This window comes from Sus scrofa, chromosome 13 (assembly GCF_054392235.1).
Source record: "Sus scrofa isolate SSC_HxYL_T2T_F1_AM1 chromosome 13, Sscrofa_HxYL_maternal_Yorkshire_Landrace_v2.0, whole genome shotgun sequence".
Taxonomy (NCBI): domain Eukaryota; kingdom Metazoa; phylum Chordata; class Mammalia; order Artiodactyla; family Suidae; genus Sus; species Sus scrofa.
The window spans coordinates 25,033,805-25,061,500 of NC_139395.1; the positions used below are offsets into that span (position 1 = coordinate 25,033,805).

The following is a 27,696-nucleotide window of genomic DNA, read 5'->3' on the forward strand; positions in this document are numbered from 1 at the left end:
GTGCAGATAAATGAGGCTAATTCTGGAGGTCTGAGGACCTTGAGAGCTTTCATTTCTCACACAGACTAGAGAAAACACCCAGGAATTGGGATGGGAGGTGCACAACAAAAACAATGTTGCAAGACATAGTACCTTTCCCTAATGAAATGAAAGTAGTCAAAGCTGACTATTTCCAGTTTGAAAAGTTAACAGTAACAAAAAGAATTTGGTACAAGAATAAAAATGACTTTTTACCAGGAGTTCCCAATGTGGCTTAGGGAAAACAAACCCAGGTGGTATCCATGAGGACACAGGTTCATCCTTATGGGTTAAGTATCCAGCATTGCCATGAGCTGTGGTGTAGGTCACAGATGCAGCTCAGATCTGGCATTGCTGTGGGTGGTGTAGGCCAGCGGCTGCACCTCTAATTTGACCTCTAGCCTGGGAACTTCCATGTGCCACAGGTGTGGCCCTAAAAGGCACAAAACAAACAAACAAACAAACAGAAAAACTGTATACCAACCTCTGGATCTACCTTGAAACACTCCCAGGATGAAAAGTTAGAAGAAAGTCCAGATGAAAGGTCTTGCTCTCTGGTCTCCTTTTTTTTTTTTTTTTTTTTTTTTAAGGGCTGCACCGAGGCATATGAAGGTTCCCAGGCTAGGGATCGAATCAGAGCTGTAGTCGACAGCCACGGCAACGCCAGATCCGAGCCACGTCTTCGACCTGCACCACAGCTCATGACAACACCGGATCCTTAACATACTGAGTGAGGCTGAGGATTGAACCTGAAACCTCATGATTCCTAGTTGGATTCATTTCCACTGTGCCATGATGGTCTCCTGTCTTGTTCCTTTTACTTATGAGGAGTTTATCATAATAGTGTAACCACACGGTTACTTTTTTTCCAGTTGAGTCTTCTTGTCTGATTGGCAGCAGCCGTGACATAGGAAGAGCATTGCCTTAGGGTCAGAGGTCTCCGGTGTTCTTCTCCAGGTGTGGTGTCAGGCAAAGCACTTCACTTTTCTGACCCTTAATTTTATCACTTTTGAAATGGAAGTGATTCCAGTGGGGAGAGGAACTTTTTCATTTTTCCAAATTATAATACCCAACCCCCACTGAAGTAGTTCATTTTTTCTGCAAGGAGAGGGTACATTGAAAAAGTTCTCTCATTTGCTTTCTAGGGCCACACCCACAGCTCATGGAGGTTCCCAGGCTAGGAGTCAAATCAGAGCTGCAGCTGCTAGCCTATACCACAGCCACAGCACCATGGATCCGAGCCATGTCTGTGACCTACACCACAGCTCATGGCAACACCGGATCCTTAACCCACTGAGCAAGGCCAGGGATTGAACCTGCATTCCCATGGATCCTAGTTCCTTAACCACTGAGCCAGGAGGAGAACTCCTGAGAAAGACTTTTTAAAAGGCTCCATCACCTTATTTCTAGAGTCCTTTCCACTAACTAAAGGATTACAAATTCTATAATTCAGTATTTTAAGTAATGCTGATTGATTTTATGCCTAATTTGTCTAACTCAGTGGAATTCCAGTCCAGTTCTAATGCTTGCTTCTCTATTATTAAAAAGTTGAACTAGACCGTTTCCAAAGTCTCAACGATTATAACCTTATTTCTAACAACCCACATATATCAAATAAGATTTGGTTCTTTTTGACTCTATGACTTATCTTTGTGCTTACAAATGAGTGCGTCTTACAAAAATGTAGCTTAGAAGAAAAAAAGGAAAATACAGTTTTTCCTGATGCCTTCCTTCCTGCTTCTCTGCTTCTCTCTGCTCACTAATTTGCAGTTATGTCTCTTAAAATTTTACATCTGGGAGTTCCCATTGTGGCTCTGCGGGTTAAGAACCTGACTAGTATCCATGAAGTTGCAGGTTCGGTCCCTGGCCTTGCACAGCGAGTTAAGAATCTGGTATTGCCTCAAGCTGTGGCATAGGTCACTGCTGCAGCTTGGATCCCACGTTGCTGTGGCTGTGATGCAGGCTGGCAGCTGCAGCTCTCATTCAGTCCCTAGACTTGGAACTTCCATGTGCCTCAGGTGTAGCCCTCAAAAGACAAAAAAGGTTTTTTTTTTAACATCTGTTGCAAAGTTGTTTGCTCACTGCAGTATATCACATATTGGGGAAACTAAACCCATACGCCTATGCACATGCTCCTGTATTATGTAATATGGAAGGAAGAAAGGACAGCTAAGATGTCATGAGTTTAATTGAGAGTGTCTGGCTACCTCTGTAACTTCTAGAAGGTTAAGTTTATGACTAGGCATACTATCTTGCTAGCTGCTGCCTTCCCCGGGAAAAGGAAGTGTTGTGGTTCTTAAGCAGTAATTATTTTGTGTTTAAAATTCTCTTGTCTTCCTGTTTCTTCCTCTCTGCTGGGTTGTTAACTGTTAACACGGTGTCCAAAGTAGATGACAGTAGCGACTTTAAGACTTGGTAAAAGATACCTGTAGTCAAATGAATTTTTTTTTTTTCATCCTTGCATCTCAGATCTGGAAGGTGGGATTGAGGATAAAGATCCTTCCCATTTATTAAGCACTGATTGACAAAAAGTATAAAGTAATTCTGAATTTTGGCATAGTTCAAGAATAAGAACCAGACTCTTATGGGCTGGAGAGAAACTGTATGAAGGCAGGAATAATAACAGCCCAGTTCTGCTTACATGATGGGTCTTTTCTATCAGCATCACTGTATCCTGACTTGCTTAGCTGTTATGGTAGACCTTGACGGTATTGGTCTTTTAGAAAAAAAGGTACTGAGTACAAACACAGGGACTGTCAGGGATTTGTGAAGTACCATTCTCCATTTGTCCTCTCAAGAGCTGCATCCTGGCTTGTTTTCTCAACACTCAAGTTAAGACCTAAAAGACGAATAGAAAGGTGAGACCTACACAGCAGCTTATCCACAAGCCAAGGAAAAGGAGTTCCCTGGTGGCCTTGCAGGCTCAGGTCACTGTTGTGGCTTGGGTTTGATCCCTGGCCCTGCAACTTCCAGATGCCACAGGCATGGCCAAAAAAAAAAACAAGAGCTCAGCCCTGGTGGTGGTTCTCCAAGTGATTCTGGTATGATTGGCAGGTGGGGTTGGAAAAGAAGGGAGTGCAAAAAGGATCAGGCCAGAGATGTAAGCAGAAGCCAGATCCTTACGGATGGGTTTGTACACTACAAAGGAGTCAGGGCTTGATCTTGAAGTTACTAAGAAGCAGGGAAACAGGATCCCATTTAAAAGGTTTTCTGGGAGTTCCAGTTGTGGCTCAGCAGAAATGAATCTGACTACCATCCATGAGGACACAGGTTCCATTCCTGGCCTTGCTCAGTGGGTTAAGAATCCAGTGTAGTTTGCAGACACGGCTCAGGTCCCGTGTTGCTGTGGCTGTGGTGTAGGCTGGTGGCTACAGCTCCAATTCAGTCCCTAGCCTGAGAACCTCCATATGCCGCAGGTGTGGCCCTAAAGTAAAATTTAAAAATAGGAGGAGTTACCTTCGTGGCTCAGTGGTTAACGAACTTGACTAGGATCCATGAGGTTGCAGGTTCGATCCCACGCCTCACTCAGTGGGTTAAGGATCCAGCGTTGCTGTGAGCTGTGGTGTAGATCACAAACACAGCTTGGATCCCATGTTACTGTGGCTGTGGCATAGGCCTGCAGCTGTAGCTCCAATTAGACCGCTACCCCGGGAACTCCCATATGCCGCGGGTACGACAGTAAAAAGCAAAATAATAAATAAATAAATAAATAATAAAAGGCTTTCTGGAGATTGCCCTATCTGCACTTTGGTGAATGGATTCTAGGAAAATAAAACTGGGGATGAGGAATGCTGTCATCATCTAAGAGCAGATGTAGCTAGTAGACAAATGATGAAGAAATTATGGACTTTGAGGAACTTAGAGGAGAAGAGAAGGAGGAAGCATGGTTCAGGTTGAGTCTCAGGTTTCTGGCCTGGTTAGAGAGTCCACCCATATTTGGTAGGTTGCTTGTGCAAGGTAGATAAGAGATTCCCCAGATGGAAGGTGAGAAAACAAGGTGGCTCAGGGTAGAGCCCCTGGGGGGACAGACGTGAAGGAAGTGTCATTGATGAGGACAGAGGACTCACCCTTTCAGAGGGAGACTCCTGGAGCGATAACTAGGGAAGAGTTTTCAGGAATCGGGATGGAAGCTGCAGAGATTTTTCATAAAATACAGATGAAAAGTGCTGTTGGGTTTAGCAACAAATAGGTCAGAGTATGGCCTTGAGGATACTGAAAACATTTCCCCCCTTAAATCTCCCCACCCCCACATGTTTTTTTCTCATTTCATTCAGTCAGTTTTGTGGTATTTCCCCTCTTCAACTGCCTTTCTTTCTATCCTTATCTGCAATTGATCTGAGCCTTGCCTTTATATTTTCTTTTAAGGCATGGGAACCAGGAACTCCCCTTTCCTTCCAGTCTGATACTAGAGAAACATATTGTGTCAAAATCCCAGAAGCTCAAAATTCCTGCAGCAGTTTACTTCCAGAGGGACTTTGGACATCAGTGCAGCATGTCATCTGTGCGTGGACAGTGTGCTTCCCTGGTGGAAGGGCTGAAGTCAGCTCAGTGGAGTCTGACATAGAAGCAGGGATTGCCAGGGTTCCTGAGAAGCCCCTTGTCCCAGGTTCCCCTCACCATCCTGTCCTTGTCGATTTCAGGTCAGAGATTCTCTCAGAGACAGATCCCTTGTCCTGGGGAGCCAGGAACCCAGCCTTGCCCGGGCATCCTTCCTCTTACCTGTCTCGGAGTCAGCAGTCAATGAAAAGGCAGTAAGCACAACTAAAAACTCTTGGTCTTAGAGTCACAACTGTGGCACAGCACATTGAAAGTATTCAGATATATATAAAGCATCTTAGGATCTTAAATAAAGACATCAAGCACTTGATCCTTTTCATTATTTTTATTGTAAATGTGAAATATTTCATATACATATGAGTTCTTCCACTGTAGACGGCAGCTTGGAAAGCTGAACACAGCCTATAATGCTGGTTCTCTAAAAAGACTTCCTCTAAGCTGCAACTTGGGCCATTCAACTAGTTTGTAATTTGTGAACTGATATTTACATTTGAATAGATTTATTAAATTTCATTTTATTTTGAAATTTAACTTGACTGTGTTGATTTTTCTTCTGTATAAAACGTTAAGACTAGGTTGCGAGGTAGGGAGGAGGAGTTCCTTTTCTTTTTTTGGGGGGGGGAGTGCTGTATCCAGGGCATGCAGAAGTTCCTGGGCCAGGGGTTGAACCCGCACCATAGCAGTGACAATGCCAGGTCCTTAACTGCTTGGCCACCAGGGAACACCGGGATTACCATTAGTTGTGCACAGGTCGTGGTCCCCTGTTTTCTACTCCTAGGATCTTGAAACTTCTGTTAAAAACCACCAGGCAGGAATTCTCATCGTGGCTCAGGAGGAACAAATCTGACTGGCATCCATGAAGACGCAGGTTTGATCCCTGGCCTCACTCAGGGGGTTAAGGATCTGGCGTTGCTGTGAGCTGTGGTGTAGGTCAAAGATGCGGCTCAGATCCCACGTTGCTGTGGCTGTGATGTAGGCCGGCAGCTACAGCCCTGATTCGACCCCTAGCCTGGGAACCTCCATATACCACAGGTTTGGCCCTAAAAAGACCAAACAAAAAACAAAAAAACAAAAAACCACCGGGCAATTAACCTTTTGAGTGTGCTGGAGAACACCTGTACCTTCCACAGACACCACCACAGTAGCAGCTAACATTTGGAGGCTCACTCTTTGGGCCCTTAGAGGTCCCATTTTCCAGGCTTTGTGAGTACAGTTCTACTAAAACTTCAAAATTGCTCCACCAGGTTGGTGCTGGAATGGCCCCATTTTGCAGATGAGAAAACTAAGACACTGAGAGAGGACACATTGACCCAGGGTCATGTAGGTGCTCAGTGCAGGGCTAGGACTGAGACAGGCAAACATGGCTGTGAGCCTGTCCTGGGGCATCACAACTGCTCTGTACTGTAGATGTCCTCTCACACCAACTTTCGTTTGATCAGTTTAAGACAGAAGTAATCATTAAAAGTAGAAGACAGACTGCAGCATGTGCTTTTCACTTTTTTGGTCCAAAATAAATGAAAGCCTCTAATTCCATTTTGTATAGTCTGAAATAACTCTGCCATATTAAAAAAAAAATCTGGTCATTATGGATCTTCACTGTCAAGTGTATGTGACCATTAGCCACATGGAGCTCTTTGGATTTAAATTCATTAAAAATAAATGAGATGGAAAATCCACTTCCTCATTCTCATCAGCCTCATTTCACGTGCCAAATGGCCACTTGTAGCTTGTGGTTGTCGTATCAGATAAGAATAAGAACGGGAAGATTTCCATTATCACGGAAAGGTTGATTGGACGGTGCTGCTCCGAAACGGCTCTGTTGAATAGAAATATCCTGTGAGCACATGTATAACTTAACATTTTTTAGTAGCCACATTTTAAAAGTAGATGAAGTTAATTTTAGTAAATTTTTGGCCCAGTATACCTCAAATATTATTTCAACATGTGCCTAACAAAAATTTTGACACATTTTGCTTTCTTTACTTTGTCACTAAAATGTGGTATGTATTTTACATTCACGGCACATCTTAATTTTTTTTCTGGTATTACAAAGTCTTTTTCTTGCACTGTAAATTCTTTTTTTTTTCCTTTTTTAATTGAGGTATAATTGATATATAATATTAAAGTTTCAGGTGTATGACATGGTGATTCACAATTTTTAAAGGCTATACTTCATGTATAGTTATTATAAAATAGTGGCTATATTCCCTGTGGTATGCAATGTATTCTTTTTAAATTTTTAAAAATTTTTATACATTTTCTAAAGGTTATTTTCCACTTACAGTTATTGCAAATATTGGCTATATTCCTCATGTTGTACAATACATCCCTGAGCCTATCTTATACTTAATAGTTTGTACCTCCCCCAACTCCACCCACATATTGCCCCTCCCCCCACTGGTAACCTCTAGTTTGTTCTCTATATAAGTGAGTCTGCTTCTTTTTTGGTCTATTCACTAGTCTGTATTTAGATTCCACATGTAAGTAATATCATACAGTATTTGTTTTTCTCTGACTTATTTCACTTAGTGTAATGCCCCCCCCGGTCCATCCGTTTGCTGCAAATGGTAAAATTTCATTCTTTTACATGGCTGAGTAGTATTCCTGTGTGTGTGTGTGTGTGTGTGTGTGTGTGTGTGTGTGTGTGTGTGTGTGTGTGTGTGTGTTCACATGCGCGCATCACATCTCCTTATCCATTGGGTTGCTTCCACATTTTGGCTATTGTAACTAATGCTACAGTGAACACTGGGGTGTGTGTATCTTTTCAAACTAGTGTTTTTTCGGGTTGTTGTTTTTTTAATGTATATACCCGGGAGTGGAGTTACTGTGTCATGTGGCAGTTCATTTTTAGTTTTTTTGTTTGTTTGTTTGTTTTTGTCTTTTGTTGTTGTTGTTGCTATTTCTTGGGCCGCTCCCGCGGCATATGGAGGTTCCCAGGCTAGGGGTTGAATCGGAGCCGTAGCCACCAGCCTACGCCAGAGCCACAGCAACCTGGGATCCGAGCCGTGTCTGCAACCTACACCACAGCTCACGGCAACGCCGGATCGTTAACCCACTGAGCAAGGGCAGGGACTGAACCCGCAACCTCATGGTTCCTAGTCGGATTCGTTAACCACTGCGCCACGATGGGAACTCCTCATTTTTAGTTTTTGAGGAACCTCCATTCTGTTTTCCATAGTGGCTGAACCAGTTTACCTTCTCACCAACAGTGCACATGAGTTCCCTTTTCTCCACATCCTTGCCAACATTTGTTAAGTGTTTTCTTTTTGTTGAGAGCCATTCTGATAGGTGTGAGGTGATATCTCATTTGGTTTTGATTTTCATTTCCCTGGAAATTAGTGATGTTGAACACCTTTTCATGATAGCACATCTTATTTTGAACTAGCTACATTTCAAGTGCTCAGTGGCTACGTGGCCACCATATTGTCCAACACGGTTTTGGACTTTTACGCCCAGAGCTTCTCAACTGGAACATGTTAAAATGAGAGTGGGGCAGAAGGCCGTGTAGTTCAGGGACTACTGCTATCAGCTTGGGATTATAAGTGGTACAAATAGGTCATTTCTAAGATGATGGTGGTAGCCAGATTGCTAAGACTCAATATGAATATTAAGGAAATAATATTAGTTTTAAATGCATTTCAAAACACCATTCTGCTTTTCAGATAGTTTGTTACTACTAGTATTTTTGCAAAAAGATACATTTTGGTAGCATGAACCAACTCAGAGTGATACTACTAACTATTATTTAATCCACAGTTAATAAGTGCATAGACAGCTCACTGACTTCAAAGAAGCAATAAAATTTGGAGTTCTGACTGAAAGCCAAATAAAACTTGGAATGGGCACAAGTTAAATATATGTTTTTTGCAGATACTACCTACTTTGTGAAGTATCTCCTGCCCTCTACTTCAGAGCTCCTTCTTTGGTGGCACGATTTGGTGACTCCTTAATTGTATAACTAACTGTGATTTCCATTTTTGAAAAAACATCTTAAAATTTCCCAAAGTCACTGATAAATTCTGTCTTCATACTTGGGACATGCATTTCTTCACATTGTTTCATAGCTGTGTTTTCCTATGTGTGGGGTTTTTTTTTTTTTTTCTTTTTCTTCTTAGGGGCACACCCGCAGTGTATAGAAGTTCCCAGGCTAGGGGTCTAATCAGAGCTGTAGCTGCCAGCCACAGCCACAGCAATGCCAGATCCTTAACCCACTGAGCGAGGCCAGGGATCAGACCCACATCTTCGTACACATTAGTCAGGTTCGTTACCACTGAGCCACAACGGGAACTCCTCCTGTGTATATTTTTTAAACTAATTTTCTTCATCTGCCTTGAAGTAATGTTGTAACTAGAAACCTATAATTTACTTTTAAGCTCTTGCTTCTAATAAACCTATTCATATTGGGGTTGATTATAGCTCAGGATGTAACCATGTGTATTATTCATCTGAATGCATGAGCTTGTCTAGCAACAAGGTGCTGTTGTTGGCAAAGTTTCGTTATCATCTGGCCTGAATGTTCAGTCTGTACCTCACCATCCACTTCAGGAGGTGGGGATCAGTGGACAGGTGGGGCAGGAAGGCTGGATCCGGGTCCCTTGTACCACACTTTTCAGCGTATTATAGTCCTTGGTATAAACTTGACTCACTGTGATTTTTTTTTTTTTTTACTGTATCTTTTTTAAATAAGAAAGATCAAATCCCTAGGAATAAAATTGAGCTCTCTTTCAATCCCTGTCTTCTGATCTGTTTCCTCCCATCACCTCCTCCAGCTCGCCCTGTACCTTGCACAGCTACCAACATGAATTTAGATATATTTTTCCAGTTCATTTCTTTGCTTTCTTTCTTTTTCTTTTTGGCCACACCTGCAGCATGCAGAAATTCCCAGGCCACGGATAGAACCCACACCACAGCAGTGACCAGAGCCACAGCAGTGACAACACTGTATCCTTAGCCCACTGAGACACTAGGGAGCTCTTCCAGTTCATTTGTTAAAAGATGTTGACATAGATCTGTATCCATAAATTATGTAAAATATTGTTTTATGTTTCTAGTTTATAGTAGGATCACACAGAACATATGCTGTGACTTATTGTTCTCACCTAGCACTTTGGTAGATTTTTTGGCATACTTTAATAGGAAAGTTTGATACATATATAAGAAGATGTCTAACACCTAAGTACATTATGCAGCCTAGAAATAAAACAGCTCCTGAATCCGCCACACATCCTGAGAAATAGAACATCACTAGAGCCATTGAGCTTCTGCGCACTGCTTCTCCAGCCTCTGATTCTACTCAGAAAACTACTCTGGAGCTTTTTGTATATGTCCGTTAATAATTTATTTTAAATAAAATAAAATGATTTATTTTCTTCTTTATTTTTTACTTTGTAGAAATAGGTTCATACCATATATATTCCTTTTAGATTTCCATTTTTGTGCAAAATGATAATTTTTAGGATTCATCAGTGTTACACGTACAAAGTAGAAACAGACTCCCAGACATAGAGAATAGACTTCTGGTTGCTAAGGGTAAGGCAGGTTGGGGAGAGATGGATTGGGAGTTTGGGATTAGCAGGTACAAACTATTATTTATAGGATGGATAAACAAAAAGGTCCCATCATATAGCACAGGGAACTGTGATAAACCATAATGGAAAAGAGTATGAAAAAGAATTATATATGTGTATAACTGAATTGCCATGCTATACTGTGGAAATTAACACAGGACTGTAAATGAACTATACTTCAATAAATTTTTTAAAAGATTTATCATGCAGTGTTAATCAATATATTTCCACTGCTGTGTAATATTCCTTTAGTCAATTTATACATTTTTCTTGCAGTGGACATTTGTGTTTCTAATTTTGCTATTTCAAATGGTGCTTCCATGAACATGATTGTACATGTGTAAAAAGTTTCTGGGGTGTGTACCTAGGAATGCAATTCCCTTGTACTAGGAGGATATACATTCAACTGAACTAGGGAAGTCCACATTTTTGTCCTGATTGACACACTCATCAGAAATGAATAGGTGTTCTTGATTTTCCACGTCTTCATCAACATTTGGTTTTGTCGGGCATTTGGTTTTGCCTATATATTTTGTAAAATAGCATTGAATTGCAATTTTAAGCTGCATTTCCCTGATTTTAATGAGAGTGAACATTTTTCAGATGGTCATTGCTATTCATATTTCCTCTTTTTGGAAATGCCTATCTGTGTCGTTTGCCGTAGGCCATTAATCTTTTTCTTATTGGTTGACAGGAATTTGTATATTCTGGACACTAGACTTTTATCAATTTTGTGTGGTCCAAACATCTTTTCTTAGTTTATGGCTTGCCTTGTTACTCTCTTTAGCCAAACTCTAATAAAACTTTTGACTTTTGCATGTAAGTGCTTAATCCATCTGCAATAGAGACTTACATATTTATTGAGATAGAAATCTAGTTTCCCTATTGTCCAAATGCAAAACTGTTTTCTTAGCTCCATCAGTTCTGATATATTTTTCATATATTCATGGAAAAGTTTGAAGAGCTTCTTTGTCCCCCAAACACATTTTAGAATCAACTTGTCAGGTGTTCCCATCGTGGCGCAGTGGTTAACGAATCCGACTAGGAACCATGAGGTTGAGGGTTCGATCCCTGCCCTTGCTCAGTGGGTTAAGGACCCGTCATTGCCATGAGCTGTGGTGTAGGTTGCAGATGAAGCTCGGATCCCAGGTTGCTGTGGCTCTGGCGTAGGCCGGTGGCTACAGCTCCGATTCGACCCCTAGCCTGGGAACCTCCATATGCCATGGGAGTGGCCCTAGAAAAGACAAAAAAAAAAAAAAAAAGAAATAGAATCAACTTGTCAAATTTCATTTTTTAAAAAACAGTTGAAGAGTTCCCATTGTGGCTCAGCAGTAAGAAAACTGACTAGTATCCATGAGGACTCTGGTTCGATCCCTGGCCTCGCACAGTAGGTTAAGGATCCAGGGTTGCTGTGAGCTGTGGTGTAGGTCACAGACACGGCTCGGATCCCATATTGCTGTGGCCAGCGGCCACAGCTCCAGTTCAACCTCTAGCCTTGGAATTTCCATATGCTTCAGATGCAGCCCTAAAAAGACAAAAAATAAAAATAAAAAATGGTTGAACTTTTGATTAGAATTCCATTGGATCAATTTGGGAGAAACTGACATCCCCAGGAAACTGTCGCCCTGCCTGTAAACTTGATGTCTTCCTTTGTAATTTTCTTGAGTATTTCAATATGTTTCACAATTTTATCTAAAAATCTTATGTTTTTCATGAAGTCCATTCATAGGTTCCTTATATTTTTAAGACTTATAAAAGATATTTTATTTATTTACTTATTTATTTATTTATTTATTGGTCTTTTTGCCTTTTCTAGGGCCGCTCCCACAGCAGGAACTCCTATAAAAGATATTTTAAAATGCATTTTCTAGAGTTCCCTGGTGGCCTAGCAGTTAAGGATTTGGCCTTGTCATTGCTGTGGCTCAGGTTCAGTCTCTGGCCTGGGAACTTCCGCTTGCTGCAGATGCAGCCAAAATAATAATGATAATAAAATAATAATGATAATAAAATACATTTTCTAATTTGTTGGTGTGTTGATGTGCAATTGATATTGGCCTTTTGATCTTATATCCACCTAGTTTACTATAAGCTTTTATTAAATTTAATGAATTGTAAATAAATTTGTGGAGTTTTTTCTGTATACGTAAATACAGCAAATGCTGTTAACAGTTTTATTTCTCCCATCCCAGTCCATAAACCTTTTGTTTTTTCTTTGCATCTTTCATACCTCGATGAATATGTGTTCTGGCACAGTAATGACTAGAAACGGATATAGTTGGCATCCTTGTGTGGTGCCCCTCAATTTTTAAAGGGTGTGCTTTTACTATTTTACCCTTGAATACATAGTTGCTATGAGGTTTTGGGTATATGCTCTTTATCAGGTTAGAGAAATTTCATACTATTCTAATTTTTCTAGGAATTTTTATCATCAATAGCTATTATTAAAACCTACTAAGTGCTTTTTTTTTGCACCTGTCATATTTCCTGCTTTAATGTGCTAAAAGTAAATTACATTAATAATTTTCTGTTATTAGACTATCCTTACATTCCCAAAATAATCCCAACTTGGTTAAGATGCATGCTTTTTTGGTGTTTTTTCCTTTTTTATCTGTCACCATATAAAAATATTACGTAATTATTGACTGTATTCCCCATACTGTACATTTCATACCTGTGACTCATTTATTTTACAACTGCAAGTTTGTACCTCTTATTAGTCTCCCTCACCTTTTTCTCTCATCCACTGACCCTCCCCCCCCCCGCCCCCAGCAACAACCTGTTCTCTGTATCTGAATCTGTTCTTTTTTCTTGCATATGTTCTTTTGTTTCTTTGTTTAGATTCTACATATGTGTGAACTCATACGACATTTGCTTTTCTCTGTCTGACTTACGTCACTTAATGTAATACCCCCAAGGTCCATCCACGTTGTCCCCAATGTCAAGATTTCATTCTTTTCTATGGCTCAGTAATACTCCTCTGTGTGTGTATGTGTGTTTGTGTGTGTGTGTGTGTGTGTACCACATCTTCTTTATCCATTCACCTATTGGTGGGCACTTAAGTTGTTTTCATATCTTGACTATTGTAACTAATGTTGCAGTGAACACTGTGGTGTATGTATCTTTTCAAATTAGTGTTTTCATTTCTTAGGATAAATACACAGAAGTGGAATTACTGGATCATATGGTAGTTCTATTTTAAATTTTTTGAGAAATCTTTAGACTATTTTTCATAATGGCTGCACCAGTTTACATTCCCACCAGCAGTGCATAAGGACTCCCTTTTTTTATATCTCACCAACACTTAATTGTTTTATTTTTGATGATAGCCATTCTGACAGCTGCGACGTGATAACTCTTTGTGGATTTGATTTGCATTTCATGGCTAGTGATGTTGATCATATTTTTATGCACCTGTTGGCTATCTGTATGTCTTCTTTAGAGAAACATCTATTCAGGTCCTCTGCCAATTCTTTAATAAGTTGCATGGTTTTTTTATGTTAAGTTGTAAGAGTTCTTTGTATATTTTGGATATTAACCCTTTATCAAATGTATTATTTGCACATCTCTCTCCTGTTTGTTAAGCTGCCTTTTCATTTTGTTGATTGTTTCCTTCACTGTGGAAAAAGCTTTTTAGTTTGATGTAGTCCCATTTGTTTATTTTTGCTATTGTTTCCCTAACCTGAGGAGACATAGCCAAAAAAATATTGCTAAGACCTGTGTCAGAGAGTGTACTGCCTGTGTTTTCTTCTAGAAGTGTTATGGTTTTAGGTCTTACATTTAAGTTTTTAATCATTGTGAGTTTAATCTTCTATGTGGTATGAGAAGGTAGACCAGTTTGGTTCTTCTACATGTAGTTGTCCAGTTTTCCCAGCATCATGTATTGAAGAGGCTGTCTTTTCCCAATTGTATATTGTATATTCTTCCTCCTTTGTCATGGTTAAGATGCCTTCTTTTTTGATATACTGCCCAACAATAATTTTTTTGTAGCTATGAACTAATTTCAAAATAACAAGAGAATAGAAGACAGATCTTCATTGGCAATAAGATCTTCCCAAAAGCCTTAACAAGGATTCCCACTTTAGCACAGGTAGTGAGGGGACTCTGGCTGCTAGATGTAGGTATTAGCTTGATGTGGCAAGAACTTTGGAGAGCTGAGATTTAATCTCACTATGCCTTCTGCTAACCTGGGGGAATTAACGCAGTTCAGCAGTTGACCCATGTGGCCCTTATTTTCCTCAGTGGGCTTCTCTGCACCTGGGGACATGTATTTACTGCTAGAGGCCATGTGGCTTCTCTCGCTTCTCTCCACTGTCATCATCCAACAAACATGCACTTACTAGGCACTAAGGACAAGACAGAATCTATTCCTCAAAGAACTTCCCGGGAGGGATGGAAAAAGCAGTTACAAAACACAGGTATAGAACCAAATGATGCATCTCCTCTTCCACATATCACACTAGATTTTGTTGTTGTTGTTGTTGTTGTTGTTGTTGGGCGGAAGGGGGCATTGGCCTTGGCAAGGAATCTGAGTGGAAAGAGAAAAGATTCAGATGGGATATGATACTTGAGCTGAGTCTTGTGAATGATGAACATTTACTGGTTTCCATGAACCACATTTGTGTTCTTAGTTTACAAAGGGATTAGACTTTTTTTTTTTCTTCTCTCTAGCAGTCTGGCTTTGAGATTTTATCTCTTTGACTCTATGACTACATCACCCTTCTCAGAACCTCAGAAATAATTTTATCCTTTATTAAACATTTATTCTCCTACCTCTGGTCTGTGGTCCATGGAATCTTTTGTTTCATAGGTTTTGGGTGATGAAGGCAAAACAGAACCTTCTTGGTTCTGTTTTATTTGGTAATACCAGCATATTATGATATTGAGAAGTAAATCATCATATAGACGTAACCTGTTGACTTTGGTGTATTTTAATGAAATTGCTCAGTTATTGTTACCATAAGTAAATTCTTTTTTCAATTCCAAGCGTCATATAATCTCTAAGCACATTTCATTTGTATGTCTTATTTCAGTGCTGGACCCAAAGGAGACAACATTTATGAATGGAGGTCAACTATATTGGGACCCCCAGGATCTGTCTATGAAGGAGGGGTGTTCTTTCTTGACATTACCTTTTCACCAGACTATCCGTTTAAACCCCCTAAGGTCAGTATGAAGTATTCATCCATTTTTAGCAATGTATTTTGTTGCTTATATATATATATATATAGATAGAGAGATAAACATATTCTTCAGTACACGTGTCTAGGAGTGCATGTCTGTTCTGTTAGCATAGACAACTTCCCAGGGCTGCTTGTACATAAAGGGAAACAGAATGTGAAAAAATATTGTTTATTCCCTCACCACAGCCCTTTACTCATAGTTCATTGCTTTTTCTCACCCTTTTTTATGTCTCCTTTCTGTGGCATATGTTTTAATGTAACATAAGACAGTGTGTGATGGGTGAAAGTAGGAGTGAGAGGTTGGGCTGGACCAGACCAGGCATGAGGAAGCCCCACCAAGGCCAGGCCCAGGGCTGCCTGCCATGAGCTTTGAGTTTTGATGCCTCCATGGCTCAGCTGCTCGCATGACGTTTGCATGCTCTAGAATGAAAAATGTGATCCACAGAGACTTAAAACAGGAAAATTCAGGAAAGAAGAATTTATAGTAGTCTATTAATTAAAATGATGGCTTGATGAAAAGTAATACATAAATGATTGAAGAAAGTGCAAGAATGCAGTGTAATCAGAACATAGGCAAATTTTTACTTAAGATTGTATACTTTACGAATTCTTCACATTACTTTCTATTATGTGTAAGTCAGTCATTTGATGAGTTTAAATTCATTCTCTACTTGGGAAGAGAAAAGAGCTGAGGATATTGCTTCTGTTGGCCACCAAGACAGAATTCTCACTTGACCTGCCTTCACATCTCAACATGGAGAGAAGTAAAACCTTTTTCAGTTGTCAGCCAGAGTAAAGAGTTTAAAAATCAGAACTCAGCCTAGACCTTCGGCATGACTGCCTGTGCTTCCCTCCCCCGCTCCCACATCCCCTCTTATTTTCCTCTCTATTCCTTTCTTTCTTCCTTTCCATTGATGCTTGGATATTGTTTTTGTATCAAAGCAAAAAGTAATAACCAAATAGGAAACCAATGCACAGAGGAACTGAGTAACTTACCCATCATAAGAGGGCCTGCAAATCAAAGTTTCAGAATTAAACCCAGGAAACCTAGCCCCAAAGCCCATGTTTCTTATTAACATTATACAATATGTTTTACCCCAAGTGGATAGGGCTGGCAGCACCCAGGGTTGTGTTTGGTCAGTTTTCAGTGATGAAACCACAGTATAACTAACTAATCCTTATTTTCTCCTTTTACTGGGTGGGAACCTCATATTTTTCCTACTACTTTGGACCAGACCATCCATCACCTGGGGTACGTGTTGCACTGCTGGTGACATGAGGACCTTCCTCTGTCAGCCCCTCAGACCAGGCAGTTGTGCTGCTTATAAGCCTGGTCTTGTCTGTTCTATGAAACATCTTCCTCGGAAAATGTGTGGGCTCACCCAGGTTCTTCATGACAGCATTGTGGAGATTAAAGCAAGCTAGAAGAGAAAATGGATAGGTTAGAAAAAAGAATTCTGTTTCTAAAAAGGCCACCTTGGAGTTCTCATCGTGGCGCAGTGGTTAACGAGTCCGACTAGGAACCATGAGGTTGAGGGTTCGATCCCTGCCCTTGCTCAGTGGGTTAAGGATCCAGTGTTGCCATGAGCTGTGGTGTAGGTTGCAGACGCAGCTCGGATCCCACGTTGCTATGGCTCTGGCGTAGGCCGGTGGCTACAGCTCCGATTCAACCCCTAGCCTGGGAACCTCCATATGCCATGGGAGCGGCCCAAAGAAATAGCAAAAAGACAAAAATAAACAAACAAACAAACAAACAAATAAATAAAAAGGCCACCTTAATGAACTTGAAGATGGGCCAGAATAAACAAGATGGAATTTCAGCAGCTTAATGTGTAGTATTTTATGAAAGATCAAAAAGAAATCATGATACAAGATAGGAAAAAGAGTGTTGCTTTATTTTCATATAAACAATGCGTTTAATTTCATATAAACAATTTTTTCTCAGTAAAATGCTATGAGAGCTTGAAGTTCTTGAAGCCTTAGGGAGATATTTGCAGGCAAAGTCTGCAGCTGTGGACCAGTCGTACAGTATCTGGGGAGCCTCATCCACTTCTGAGCTCTTTGTTTTCAGAAGGACAAACAGGAATAAGATGGGGAAGGAAAGAGTTATTAGCATTCTTGAGTTTCTTCACTGGGTCAAGCACTGTGTTGGGCACCCCCTGTGCCAACCCATCTCTCCTCCATAACACCCTGGTAAGGCTGGGATGTTCCCTTTCACAGAAGAGGAAACTTAGAGGAGGCTTAGAGAAGTTTTCTAATAATACCCAATCAGGAATCTACTGAACTCGGCCTCCAGGGACTATGTCCTTTCCACTGAATTATACATAGCTACCCTGGAGATGTTTACTAGGAAAACAGGACTTAGGAGAAATGTGATATCTGTCCTCTGATGTTTCAGAAACTGGTGTGGGTTGGGGTTAGACTTGATCCTGGATGGCTGGATAGGACAAAAATAGAAGCAGGAGGGTATTGGTTCCAAGGAAGCAGATTTCAGCTCTGTGTGATGAAAATCTGACCCATGGCTGGACTGTCTGCCTTTGAATAATAGCTGTAACTCTGACACTGGACTTCCTCTACTGGGAGTGTTCAAAGACAAAAGCTGAATTAGTACCTGTCAAGAACACTGCCAGAAAAAATTAAATCCCTCCAGTAGATAAATTTGCTTAGGCAATCTGTTAGGACAAAGAAAAAAATCAAACTTTGGTAATCAAATTACTGTTTAAATGCACATTTGGTAGAAACCTGTGGAAATTTTTCAAAGCAACTGCCACCACCAAATTTACCAGTTTTAGAAATTAGATTTTGTAGACCGAGGTGTTACTCTGAAGGGGAAAAGTTTGCAAGTATCTCGAAAGCTGTTAACTAAACCAAAGACTGATTAATAATTTAGAAATAACGCACCCATCCTTTCTCTCCTATTACTCTAAATAGACCATATTTGGGGCTAAGTCTTATTTTTATTTCTCTGTTGCCTTCATCCTTTGCTCTTTTCCAACAAGCTTAGCCACACATTTTGATTCATACAGCATTTTCCAGCACTCTGAAGAATGAGCCAGGGCAGCAGTAGGTGTCAGAGAGAACTGCTGGTGAGAGCAGAGGCTCACAGATAACTCTGATTGCTGTGTCATCATTATCAAATACCTACCGAAAACCTACTCGACAAGATGAGATTCCATGAGCTCCCTTTGCCTAAACTCTCAGACTCAGAACCTTTAAAAACTAATGTATCCAGGAGTTCCTTCTGTGGCACAGTGGATTAAGAATCTAACCGCAGCTGTTTGGGTCACTGTGAAGGCACCAGTTCAGTCCCTAGCCCAGCGCAGTGGGTTAAGGATCTGGCATTGCTGCAACTATGGGGCAGGTTGCAGCTGCAGCTCAGCTTCAGTCCCTAGCCCCTGGCCCAGGAACTTGCATATGCTACACGTGTGGCAAAAACAAAAACTAAAATTAAAGCACCCAAATATGTCATGTAAAGGGCAATGGCATGATCTGGATGCCTCCCCTGCCTCAGGAGCATCATCATTTTGTAGCTAGACTCGTGTCTAACTTTTCATACTCCTAGATAAGCTATTCCACTCACTTCTTCCAGAATCCACCTGCATGCTAATAAAAAAAGCAAAGCAAATTTTTCATGAAATATGCAATGTTCATAAAACTTAGTATACTAGTTTTAAATCAGTCAGGTACTAGTTGTACTTTCAAGTGCTGAATCGCTGAACAATTTTTAGTACATTGATTTTCTTATCTAATTAATATGTTTATGCCTCTTTTGCTAAATCTACATACAGCATGTTTGTTTGTATAACATTGTCATTGTATCTGATGCCAAGTCTTTAGTTGGATATTTAGCCTCTAATGATAACATTATTGTTACCAAATGCAAGCTTATGTGCCCAACACACAAAAGGTTTATTAAAGGGCTAATCAGGAGAACAGGTTGCTTATGCCCCCAAAACCCAAACTCCTCCAAGTGTTTTCAGCAAAGCACTTTAAAAGGCCAGGTAAGGCAGGGGTGTGATTGGTTGGTGCAAACTTCTTGGCGTCAGAATCCATTGTTCTTGTAGCTGTCTGCATAGGTCAGGTCACTGTGTTCCTGTAAACCTCCAGTAAAACAGACGTTGTTCTCTGTTCTGCAACTTTTTATATCTCTATATGAGTGGATTTTCAAAGGTCAGAGCCCTGAGAATGACTGTCATGTATATTTCAGGCTATGGGCAACATTCTTTTACAAAAGGTACAGAACCAACATGACTAAGCACAGGAAAAGAAGAGATCTGAATGGAGTGAGATTTGTTCTTCCCTATTACGTTATTTCTCTGAGAAAATATCTGTTTAGAGGAACTTTATGTAGGAATAATACCTACATGGCTGAAAAGAGAACCATAGTAAATCTCTGGTATATCCCCAAGTTTTTTTTTTCTTTTTTTTTATATTATTATTATTTTTTAATAGTTATTTCCCCAATACAATTTTTTTCTACTGTACAGCATGGTGACCCAGTTACACATACATGTACACATTGTATTTTCACACATTATCATGCTCCATCACAAGTGACTAGACATAGTTCCAAGCACTACACAGCAGAATCTCATTGCTAATCCCTTCCAAAGGCAATAATTTGTATCTATTAACCCCAAGCTCCCAAACCACCCCACTCCCTCTCCCTCCCCCTCCCCCTTGACAACACAAGTCTATTCTCCAAGTCCATGATTTTCTTTTCTGTGGAAAGGTTCATTTGTGCCTTATATAAGATTCCAGATATAAGCAATATCATATGGTATTTGTCTTTCTCTTTCTGACTTACTTCACTCAGTATGAGAGTCTCTAGTACCATCCATATTGCTGCAAATGGCATTATTTCGTTCTTTTTTATGGCTAAGTAATATTCCATTGTGTATTATACCACATCTTCCTAATCCAGTCATCTGTCGATGGACATTTGGGTTGTTTCCATTGTCTTGGCTCTTGTGAATAGAGCTGCAAGGAACATGCAGGTGCATGTGTCTTTTTTAAGGAAAGTTTTGTCTGGATATATGGCCAAGAGTGGGATTGCTGTGTCATGTGGTAGTTCTATCTATAGATTCCCAAGGTATCTCCATACTGTTCTCCATAGTAGTTGTACCAGCTTACATTCCCACCAACATAGATGCAGAGAAAGCATTTGACAAAGTCCAACGTCCATTCATAATAAAAACTCTTACCAAAGTTGGGTATAAAGGGAACATAACGTAATCAAAGCCATTTATGACAAACACACAGCAAATATAATATCCAATGGAGAAAAGCTGAAACCCTTCCCACTAAAATCTGGACAAGGCAAGGATGTCCACTCTCACCACTGTTACTCAACATGGTATTGAAAGTCCTAGCCACAGCAATCAGACAAACAAAAGAAATAAAAGGCATCCAAATAGCAAGAGAGGAGGTAAAACTGTCACTGTATGCAGATGACATGACACTACATATAGAAAACCCTAAGGACTCAACCCAAAAACTATTTGAACTGATCAACAAATTCAGCAAAGTAGCAGGGTATAAGATTAACATTCAGAAATCAGTCGCATTTCTGTATACTAACAATGAAATATTAGAAAAGGAATATAAAAATACAATACTTTTTAAAATTGCTCCCCCAAAAATCAAATACCTGGGAATACACCTGACCAAGGAGGTAAAGGACTTATACCAAGTTTTTTAATACTGTATTTCTTTTTCAGTACAGACATACTTTTTTTTTTTTTTATTTGTCTTTCTAGGGCCAGACCACAGCACATGGAGGTTCCCAGGCTAGGGATCTAATCACAGCTGTTGCTGCTGGCCTACACCACAGCCACAGCAATACAAGATCCAGGCCGTGTCTGCGACCTACCCCACAGGTTACAGCAATGCCGGATCCTTAACCCACTGAGTAAGGCCAGAGATCGAACCCACAACCTCATGGTTCCTAGTCAGATTTGTTTCCACTGCACCAGGATGGGAACTCCTAGACATACATTTTAATGTTATAATTCAGGTATCTATTTATAAAGCAGGAATTGTTTTATGTCTTACTGAATATTACATTTTCATATTCATATTTGTGAATATATCAATATATATGAGTATATATGAATGTATCCTGTGCTCAAAACTGGCACTTTTTAAATTTTAATAGTCTAATGTGTAAGTATTTTAATATCTACTTGAAAAATTGAGAAGCAAAATAATGAAATATGTTTTGTTCCTATATGATTTATTTTCTGCTAAAAATCCTTTGAAAAAGTTGTAACACACTGTATCTGATGTTTCATGTCTCAGGACTCCAATAACATATGTCCTAAGGAATCATGTTAGATAACAGGTCAGGTCTTTGTTTTTATGGTAGAAATACATAGACATGGCCTATTCATAAGTTGGCTTTTTCTTTCTCCCTGTGGATCTGGATATTTTATAAAAAATAAAACGTCTTCTCTGTATATCTGAGAGTAGGTAACATAGAAGGGTCAAGTGTGTTTGTTTTAGTATCTCCGGCCACCCATGCCCCAGTCTGATGCTCCATCTCAGCGCTCATCCTTCTTACTGGAAAGCATTGTTTTCTTGGTAATGGCGGGACAGAACCTGCCTGTAGGTATTTTCCAAAAAGGATGATAAAATTTATGCCTAGGATATTAAAAAATAAAAAAGCAGAAAACTATAGGCATATTTATGTGCCTATAGTGCCATTTTAATATAGCCATATTAAAAACTCTTCAGTGTTGATAGTATCTAAAAGCTATTTAATATAGTTTGTTTAATATAGTTTGTTCTTCCATTACAAATTGCAAATACATCTTAAAGTAAGTTTAGGAGTTCCTGTCGTGGTGCAGTGGTTAACAAATCCAACTGGGAACCATGAGGTTGCGGGTTCGGTCCCTTCCCTTGCTCAGTGGGTTAAGGATCCTGCGTTGCTATGGCTCTGTCGTAGGCCAGTGGCTACAGCTCCGATGGGACCCCTAGCCTGGGAACCTCCATATGCCGAGGGAGCGGCCCAAGAAATAGCAAAAAGACAAAAAAATAAAAAAATAAAGTAAGTTTAACTTAAAGATCATTTCAGAGTGTATTATGTTTTAGAGTTTGGTGGTGTTGTTTATAGATTTAACAATGGTTTGCTTCCTATCAAAAATTCAGCTAATAGAAAAGGTAGTCATTGCTTATTGACAATGAAATAGATAATCCAGGTCCATTAGATTTTCAAATTTTTCATTTTTTTATTCTCATTATATGTTATCCTTAAGTTGATAGGTCAAAGCTAATAATGAATAAAATAGCCTCCTAGTTACACAAGCAGTAGTGATTCCAGTATTTAAAAGCCAGAAAGAGATCTAGAACTAAAGTTCATCAAGGAGTTCCATAATTTTATTCTCACTAGGTTATTATTATTTACTTGTTTTTATTGTTGTTGTTGCTTCTGCTGCTGCTCAAAGAGGGAAGATGACAGCGTCTTCCAGTATTTTTGGAGAGAGCAGTGGTTTACATGTGCAAACCCAACTGCTGCTCATTTATTTGCTGTGAAACACACAGTTGTCACAGAGTAGCATGAACTAACTTGCTTTTTTTTTTTTTTTTTTTTTTGTCTTTTTGCCATTTCTTTGGGCCGCTTCCGCGGCATATGGAGGTTCCCAGGCTAGGGGTCGAATCAGAGCTATAGCCGCTGGCCTACGCCAGAGCCACAGCAACGCAGGACCCGAGCCGCGTCTGCAGCCTACACCACAGCTCACGGCAACGCCGGATCCTTAACCCACTGAGCAAGGGCAGGGATCGAACCCGCAACCTCATGGTTCCTGGTCAGATTCGTTAACCACTGCACCACGACAGGAACTCCAACTAACTTGCTTTTAATCTAAGTTTATGCATTCATATAAAGCCTGGCCATGGATCAAGTGCTTCCACACATTGTCTGTGTGACATCTCCAGTTGAACAACCAACAGTCCAAAACTAAACTATTGATTATGCAACCCACCCCACTCCTACCAATCCATGTCCTCCAGTCTTCCCCCCCTCAGTGAACGGGTACTCCATTTTTCTAGTTGCTAAAGCTAAAAATCTTGCCATCATCCTTGACTCTTCTCACACACAGCCTCACTAGTTTCAGTCTCAACAGCTCAAAACAAATATTCAAAATAAACCCAGACTCTAACCATTTAGTACTCTTTCTAGTAACACTCTGGCCCCAGCCACCCTCGACTGCTTCCTTTCCCTGGATTATTGTTGAGGTCTCCCCTCTGCTCTCCCAGTTCTGCCTTATCTCTCCTGAAGTCTGCACCATACATCAAATGATCCTTTCATAATCTAAGTCAGAGTAGGTCAATTCTTGGCCTAAAACCCTTCCTTCACCTACAAAGTAAAAACATGTAAAACCTTACAGAATCACACCGAAATTGTTGGCTATCGGATTGACTCAAATACTCTAAGCATGCTCCTTCCACAGGGCATTGACATTTGCTTTTCCTTCTGCCTGCATTGTCTTCACTCAGAAATTCACATTGCTCACTCCATTTCTCCCTGCAAGTATCTGCTCAAATATCACTTTTCCAGGGATGATCTTGTGTGACAGCTCCTGACCACCTGTGCCCCTGCACTCTCCACCCCACCACCAAACTTGACTTTTCTCTGTAGCATTTCTCCCTTCTAGAATCTTGTGTTGCTTTCTTTCTGAGTTTGTTCTTTTTCCCTTTCTCTTGTTAGCATGTAAGCTCTGTGAGCATGGGGATTGTCTATTTTTATGTTGCTTCTGTATTCCTAGCACCTAGAGCAATGCCTGATGACTTAGTAGCCATACAGTAAAAATGTGTTGAATTAATTTGTACGACTTTGCTGTACAGCTTTGCCATAGAGACAGCATTAATTATCCCCTCCCCCCAGTACTTCATAAATGAGAAAACTGAGGCCCTTGGAAGTTGAGTGGCGCACAGGTCACGTAGTCAAACTCAGTTCTAAACTGAACCTTTCATCCCCCAATTGTAGAGAAAATTCAGATTACTTACATCCATGGAAGAAGAAACACTTGTTCTTAGATTTTACACTGTGCTATAAATTAATCATATTATATCATTCCCTAAACCCAAATCTTGGGGAGGGAGATGAAAGAGGATATACAAGGAGGAAAGAATGCTAGGAAGAGATTTTGAGTGCCTGCATTTCAGTTTTGCCAAAGGCACCTGGTGCTCTTCTCCAGTGAATTCCTGATTCACAGGAACTGAGGTAGTAACTCTGTGTTGAACAGTAAATACTGATTTCTGGATTTTGCTAGCCCTAAGCTAAAGGAGAAGTCATTTCCTAGGCATAGAAGGAATATATTGCAACGTAATAATAGCAGTATATGACAAACTCAGAGCTAACATTATATTCAATGGAAAGAAATTGGGAGCATTTTCTCTAAAATTATGAACAAGACAAGGATGTCTAGTCTCACCACTCCTATTCCATATGGTACTGGGAGTCCTAGCCAGAGCAGTTAGGCAACCAAAGAAATAAAGGCATTCAGATCAGAAGGGAAGGAGTAAAATTGTTACTGTTTTCTGATTATACGATTCTGTATAGAGAAAAATCCCAAAGAATTAGTCAAAAAATCTGTTGGAGTTAATCAGTGATTTCAGTAAAGTGGCAGGATACAAAATCAATATACAGAAATCAATTTGCATTCCTTTATACAAATGGTGAAGCATCTGAAAAAGAAATAAAACCATCCTATTCACAGTGCATCAAAACAATGAAATACTTAGGAATGAATTTAACCAAGGATGTGAAAGATCAGTACAATGAAAACCACAAAACTTCCCTGAAAGAAAAAATTGAAGAAGACTCAGACAAATGGAAAGACATCCCATGTCCATGGATCAGAAGAATTAATATTGTTAAAATGTCCATAACCAAAGCCATCTGCAGATTTAGTACCACCCCCATCAAAATGTCAAAGATATTTTTCACAAAAATATAAAAAAAAAATCCCAAAATTTGGACAGAACCACAAAGGATCCTGAATAGTCAGAGAAATCCTGAAGAAAAAAAAGAACAAAGCTGAGAGTGTCATTCTTCCTGGTTTCAAACTATGCCACAAAGCCATAGTAATAAAAACACATACTGGTACAAAAATAGGCACATTTTCCAGTAGAACAAAGTAGAGATGCCAGAACTAAACCCTGACATATATGGTCAACTAATATTTCAACACAAGATCCAAGAATATTCACTGGGGAAAGGATAACCCTCTGCAACAAATAGTGCTGGGAGAACTGGAGAAATGTGTGCAGAACAATGAAATTAGACCCTATTTCACACCACTCAGAAAAATTAACTCAAAATGAATCAAAGACTTAAACGTAACAGCTGATACCATAAACCTTGTAGAAGAAAACATGGGGAGGAAGGTCATCCTAATTGGTCTTGTTAGTAATTTGGAGGGCTGACACCAAAAGTACAAGCAATTGCAACAAAAAAAAATCAACAAATGGGGCTGTATCACACTCAAAAGTTCTAGCACAGTAAAACAGCAAAAGAGAAGACAACCTACCAAATGAAAGAATATTTTTGCAAACCATGTATTGGATAGAGGTTAATATCCAAAATATATAAAGAACTCAGTCAATTCAATAACAAAAAACTCAAATTGATTGAAAAATGGGCAGAACTAAATAGACATTGCTCCAGAGAAGACATATAGATGGCCAGCAGGCATATGAAAAATACTCAATATCACTAATCATCAGGAAAATGCAAGTCAAAACCACAATGAGATATCACTTCACACCTGTTAGAATGGCTGTTGTCAAAAAGACAAGAGGTGCTAGTGAAAAGGGAACCCTTATTCACTGTTGGTAGAAATGCAAATAATTCCAATCTCTATGGAGGTTCCTCAAAAAAGTTAAAAATAGGTCTGTATAGGAGTTCCTGTCATGGCACAGCAGAAACAAATCTGACTAGGAACCATGAAGTTGCAGGTTCGATCCCTGGTCTTGCTCAGTGGATTAAGGATCTGGCCTTGTTGTGAGCTGTGGTGTAGGTCGCAGATGCAGCTCGGATCTGGTGTTGCTGTGGCTGTGGTGGCCAGCAGCTGTAGTTCCAATTAGACCCCTAGCCTGGGAACCTCCATATGCCATGGGCGTGGCCCTAAAAAGTGAAAAACAATAATCTATATACTATATGATCCAGCAAATCCACTTCTAGATACATATACTCAAAGGAAATAAAAACAGGAATAAAATGAGATATAGATGCACCTTCATTTTTATTGCAACACTTTTCCCAATAGCCAAGATACAGAAATAACCCAAATGCCTGTCAATGGATGGATAGATTTAAAAAAAAAAAAGTGATGCATATACACAATGGAATATGTTATTCAGCTATGAAAAAAGAAAAGATCCTCCCATTTGTGACAGCACAGATGGACTTGCAGGACATTATGCTGAGTGAGACAAGTCAGGGAAAGACAAGTACTGTATGATAGCACTTGTATGTGGAATCTAAAAAATGTATAAAAAACAGTAAAATGGTGGTTAACCAGAAGATGGAGTGGTCAGGGGGTGTAAGAGTAACAGTGTTTAAAGGTACAAACTTGTAAATAGTAAATAAGCCATAGAGATCCAATGTACAGTATAATGCATATAGATAATATCGTACTATAATTACACAGTTGATAAGTGCCACTTCGGTGGCAGTCATTACAGTGTTTCAGAGTAACACGTTGTATACCTTAATCTCACACAGTGTTACATGTCAAAACTTGTTCAGATAGGAGTTCCCATTGTGGCCCATCAGGTTACAGACCCGACCAGTATCCATGAGGAGGCAGGTTCAACCACCAGCCCCACTCAGTGGGTCAAGGATCTGGCATTGCTGTGAGCTGTGGTATAGGTCACAGATGCAGCTTGGATCTGGCGTAGCCGTGGTTGTGGTGTAGGCCAGCAGCTGCAGCTCTAATTGGACCCCTAGCCTGGGAATTTCCATATGCTACAGGTGTGGCCCTAAAAAAAATATTCAGATGGATGGATGGATGGATGGATGGATGGATGGATGGATAGATAGATAGATAGATAGATAGATAGATAGATAGATAGATAGATAGATAGATAGATAGATAGATAGATAGATAGATAAACTGACTAGCTGACTGACTAACATTCTTTCTGCATGGAGCCCCCGACCCTGGTCTGTCTGATCTTCAGCACTGCCCTGGTTGAGGGGGCAGGGAGCTTGACTTTTGCACGTGGAGGGACATCTCCATCTCCATCCTCAGCCTGCCAGAGGTCGACTTCCTCTCCTGCCAGATTATACATTCCCTGAAGGGACTGCCTCTCTCCTCTGTTCTCTCATTCTCTGTTGTCAGCCTTTTCAGCACAGCTTTGCCACAGGT

The 27,696-nt window shown here is 40.0% G+C and overlaps 1 protein-coding gene across 5 annotated transcripts in view; it reads left to right on the forward strand.

Moving 5' to 3' along the window:
- Window positions 1-27,696, forward strand: part of UBE2E2 (ubiquitin conjugating enzyme E2 E2) — a 383,225-nt gene that overhangs the window by 276,340 nt on the left and 79,189 nt on the right. For all 5 annotated transcript variants that reach the window (XR_014822495.1, XM_084987218.1, XM_021068634.2 and 2 more), the window contains 1 exon segment: window positions 15,173-15,305. Coding sequence is in view for 4 of the 5 variants with exons in the window: in XM_084987218.1 (XP_084843344.1) it covers window positions 15,173-15,305 (133 nt within the window). In the remaining variant the exon portion in view is untranslated.